This window comes from Triticum aestivum, chromosome 5B, assembly GCF_018294505.1.
Source record: "Triticum aestivum cultivar Chinese Spring chromosome 5B, IWGSC CS RefSeq v2.1, whole genome shotgun sequence".
In the NCBI taxonomy this organism is placed as follows: domain Eukaryota; kingdom Viridiplantae; phylum Streptophyta; class Magnoliopsida; order Poales; family Poaceae; genus Triticum; species Triticum aestivum.
Window position 1 is genome coordinate 380,414,788 of NC_057807.1, and position 4,931 is coordinate 380,419,718.

Sequence of the window (4,931 nt, forward strand, 5' to 3'; positions counted from 1 at the left end):
AACGGGAGTACGGGACCGGGATGCGACGACGGGGCTGTAGCACCTGTTTAATGTTGCATTGCATTACTTTTGGTTGTTCGAAATGGATTATGATAGTCCAATCTGAGGACGCGTGTTCTAGTAGCAATCCTTATCTAACCTTGGCCTTGGCGTACGGCGGGGACGCCACGACACAGTAGTAGTACGGGTTAAAGTGTGATTATGATTAGTGGACAAACTTAGTATATCCTTTTTATGGAGGATTAGTGTACTCAACAGCGGGTCGGCGAGACCGGAGGCACGTAACCGTCGCAAGAGTTCCATGGGCCGGCACGTGCCCGTCGACGGGTGCCGCTGGCCGTCACCAACCGTTGCTGGCGGGCGGGAGAGACCCCCGTCGCCTCGCCCGTCGGCCACCACAGACAGCCTTGCGCACCACGCGTACAGACAGCGGTGGAGGCCGTGGAGCCCACGGGCCAAGATTCACGGCTTGGCCACCACCCACACGCGAGAGGTCTCTCTCCTCCTCCCACCACCCTACCTTCCTATAGCCTGGACGATTCCACGGAAACATACGCCTCACCGCAACCGGACACGACAGGATCTTCTCGTCCACAGGGAGGGCCGAAGAATCTGATGTCACTGCAGCTCTCAGCTCTCAGCTCTCATCAAGATTCAGTTCAGGCCACAGGTTCTGGAGCTGCACACCCGGCATGGCATTCCATCACAGGATCTTTTCATCGCAATAATACAAACAAGCTCAGGTTGCTCCTCTCCACAGATCCTGGCAAGCAGAAGCTGAAGCCGAATCAAACTTGAACGACTCTTGTCATATTATACATTGTTCTGCATGCTAGTGTACACATTTTGCAGCCAGGGCTGGTGGACTCCCCCCTTGCATCCGGGGGTGCTCCTACAGGCTACAGCGCCTCATCATGGCCGCCAAGAATTAGACTATGTAGTCTGTATGTATTTACAACGAATTGAATGGGTTGGACTCGGACATATCATCGTACAACAGCTTGTTTGTTAACATTAACATTGCGGTGAGTGCCGCGGGGTCATCGGCGTCTCGAGCCGCCGCTGCCGCTGCGGGTGGCGGCGAGGGCGAAGCCGCCGCGGTCGTACATGCGCTGGATCTCCTCCCGGTACTCGGTCAGCGACTTGTCGGGGAGGGCCGGGGTCAGCTCCACCACGTCCCCCATGCTCAGCGCCCTTCCCAGGTCGCTTATGGGCTCGTGGTTCACCTTCGGCCGCAGGTCCTCCTTCATGGGTATGCTGTAGGGGCTCCACCTCGGGCTGTTGGCCCCGACGCGGTGCATCAGGTCCATTACGGTCGAGCCTGCTGGGAATTCTTGGACGGACATCTGAAACCACAAGGATGAACAATGTCAGATAACTAGAACTAAAGATGATCGGCTTTAGCCATGTGATCAAAACAAAACATTCTGGGCTCTCACCTTGTCATGTTCGAGTAAGATGACGAACAAGGGTCCCTCGTGGTTGCATTGGCGGGTGTACGAGTAAGGGCATTCCTCCGAATGCAGGGGAAACGGGCAAGGTGGTTTGATGGCATCGCCTGCTGCTTGGGACGATGAATGTTCCTTGTTCAATGCTTCGCATTGCCATGTAAGCACCCATCTCGCCCATTCCACCATCTGAAGCACGAAGGAGTGCCTGCACGAGCCTTCCTTGTACCTCCAGTGCGCAGCGAACCCATACTCGGCCTGTAGATGCATCTCCTTTGTGCGGATCTGGACTTCGAACGTGTGATCACCGTCGCTCATGACAACCGTGTGCAATGAACGATACCTGTATAGCAAGCAAATCAGCGCAAACTCTAGCAAACGACCGAAGGTCGAATGGATGTATTGAAGTTAAGCTGCATACCCATTTAATTTCGGCCGTGATATGTAGTCCTTGAATCTTCCGGTGACTTGGGGCCAGAGTTTATGGACAACATCGAGTGCTCGGTAGCAATCTTCCTCCTTCTCAACCACGAGGCGCAGGCCATGGATATCATGGACTTCATCCATTGTCAGATTCTTCCTGATGATGTGCCAAAACCAATTAGCAAACATACAGAAAACAATGGTTCATCACCATGTTTTGTAACCATATGCGTATAATGCAAAGATGTGCGCAATACATACTTCTGCATCTTGGAGTAAACACTGTAAAGGTTCTTGTTCCTTCCAGAAAGATTGTGATATGAGATGCCTGCTTCCCTAAGACCTTCATCCAGTGTATCCACAGCAGATGTGATTAGCGCCTCATCAAAGGTTTCTGCGAATTTGGATGACAGCTCCGTGTGCTCTTCCGGGTTCAAGTGCTTGAAGCAAAGATTTTCCAGCTGGTCTTTCCAGCTAGCAATCCCCAATCGATTGGCCAAAGGCACAAAGATCTCCATGGTCTCCTTAGCAAATCTTTGTTGTTTGACCAAAGGCAAGGCTTCTAAGGTCCTCATGTTATGCACACGATCTGCTAACTTTATTAGAACAGCCCGTGCATCAGCCATTGCAAGGAGCATTGTATGCAAGCGATCTGCTTCAGCAGTTCTGCTTGCCGTGTTGTTATCACGAGCAAGCTTGCTCAAGTGGCTCAGCTTCGAAACCTGAACAGATTAGACAGAAACTATTAGCTTGCAAGATAGAACATGGCAGCGAGCTACCGAAAGTACAAAACAGTGGATTGAAACCCACACTCCATGCCATAAAAGTGAAGTCAATAATTGTAGTGTGAATTGAATCTTTGGACGAGTTATTGCAAGTATGATCAAAGCAAAAGCGCAGATTAAGGAACAGAGTAAACATATCACAACTTTTGTTGTATCATAAAAGTCACATACGTTGGGCTTCATCCAACAAATTTTATTAGCTAAATGATAAGATAATGAAGGTGAAAGGGAAATGCACATGATCATTTGGCTTAAATATAGCGAGGCATGCTGCAGGCCATCATAATCTAGATCACAATAATGGCAGTAGATCCAGCCAACAGCTTGAGGATACCAAAGAATACGAATGCACTAGCTACCAAACCCATTATCCGGATCCCTCTAAAACAATGGTCAAAATCCATGAGGAGAGGAACACGTACCCCTTCCACGAGATCAGCCACGCCGGCACCGAACATGTGGAAGATGTGATCGTAATCCACGAATGAATCATCGATGGTGTCGTGCAGAAGCCCAGCAGAGACGACCGTGGCGCTCGCTCCGATCTTGGCCAGCAGCACGGCCGTCTCCACGCAATGTTGCAGGAATGGATCGCCGCTCGCCCTCGTCTGATCATAGAAGCAAAGAACAAACCAAACGAGATTTAGCGATTAATCCAGAAATTATTGAACACGGGAAAGTGATAATCGGGCCACGGGGTTTCACCTGTCCATGGTGGGCCTTCTCGGCCTCGAAGAAGGCCTTCACGACGAGCTCCTCGTGGAAGATGCGGTGGCGAGCCTGAGCGCTGGCGAGGAGCTCCTGGGCGTAGGGCTCGCAGGCGGGGCTCGCCCCCGCGAGGTTCTCGTCGAGCTCGAACGCGAGCTCGCCGCCGCCGACCTCAGGCCGCGGGCTGGTGGCCGGGACGTAGTCGATGCAGGAGCCGAGCGCGTTGCGCACAAAGCCGGAGAAGAGGCGGTCGCGCTCGCGGCCGGTGAGCCAGGACGCCGACGACGGGCTGCGGGAGGCCGGCGAGCATGACGAGGGCCCCTGGAACACCGAGACGGGGCTGTGGTGGTGGTGGTGAAGGTCGCGCCACTTGAGCGGCGAGGGCGAGTGGGAGTAGCCGCCGCCGCCGCCGAAGCTGAGGTCGTCGGATCCGTCGTGCCAGAGCGCGCCGAGCTCGTCGTGCGTCGGGGCGCGGGGCGGCGCGGCGGCCGCGGCCGGGGAGGAGAAGAGGCAGGAGAGGCCGCCGGCGCCGGCGCCGGCGGACGGGCGGTGGGAGGCGGCCGGCGGGGGCGGCGCCGCGGTGCTGCACGGCGTCGAGCCGCGCGAGCCCAGGTCGAACTCGGAGGAGGAAGAGGAGTAGGCGGCGCCCGGCGGGGCGGTGTACAGGGAAATCGCCGACAGGGACATGGTCGCCAGAATCCGAGACGCTCTCCCCTCCGACGAGCTCGAATCGAGAAGCTCAGAGCCTCTCAACTATCCACACCAAATTGGACGGCGGCCGGGGGCGAGCGAGGATCCCGGCCGGAGACGAACCCGAATCGGCGGGGCGGAAGAGCGCGAGCGAATTTGGCGTCAGAATCTGGTCCCGGCGGGATGGAGTCGGCGCATTCGGGGGGCTCCTGAACGAACGAAGGAATCGTGAGCTCGAAGAAGCGGAGTGCTTGGGGCGGGGGGAATCGAGGGCGGATGGATTTTCGATCGGGGCGCGGGCTAATAAAGCGGATTTGGGGAGGGGAGGAGGAAGATTATCCCGTGCGGCGTGAGGAAGAAGCAAGGAGCAGGAATTGGGTTGGGGAATTGCGTCGCGTGTTTATTCTGGGCTGGGTTGGGATTCGTTGGGTTGCTTCCTCTCCTCTGCGTTCGCGGCGTGTGGATTTTAGTGCGTGAAGTGAAAGAATCCAGGGCCCTCCTTGCCAATTATAGGAAGGCGGCAGGGGTGTGAATGCCCGAACTGCCCTCCGGGGCGCAGGAATCTCGCGTTATCTACGTGCACGGTAATTCAGGCTGCACGCATTATTCTACAATTTTACCCCAACTTATTGACTAGTACTACTACTCCCTCCGTTTCAAAATAGATGACTCAATTTTGTACTAACTTTAGTATAAAATTGGGTCATCTATTTTGGAACGGAAGGAGTAGATATTATGCAATAGGGAAAATAAGGCTCTGTGTTTTATGGTATGCAGCTCCTATTCGACCAAGTGGCACATGTTTAACAGTAACATTATTTTCCCCCTAAAAAGACAGTGACATTATTTCATTTTATCGTTGTATTAATAAACTAAT

General features: G+C 54.2%; 1 protein-coding gene across 1 annotated transcript; it reads right to left on the minus strand.

The window, feature by feature from the left end:
• Positions 1-778: 778 nt before the first annotated feature.
• LOC123111953 (probable GTP diphosphokinase RSH3, chloroplastic) lies at positions 779-4,528 on the minus strand. The gene is made up of 6 exons (XM_044532834.1): positions 3,362-4,528; positions 3,079-3,264; positions 2,133-2,593; positions 1,870-2,028; positions 1,440-1,791; positions 779-1,346 (listed from the first exon to the last, which is right to left on the minus strand). Exons 1-6 carry the CDS (start codon positions 4,049-4,051, stop codon positions 1,041-1,043), a joined length of 2,154 nt encoding a protein of 717 aa, XP_044388769.1. The 5' UTR covers positions 4,052-4,528; the 3' UTR covers positions 779-1,040.
• Positions 4,529-4,931: the final 403 nt, after the last annotated feature.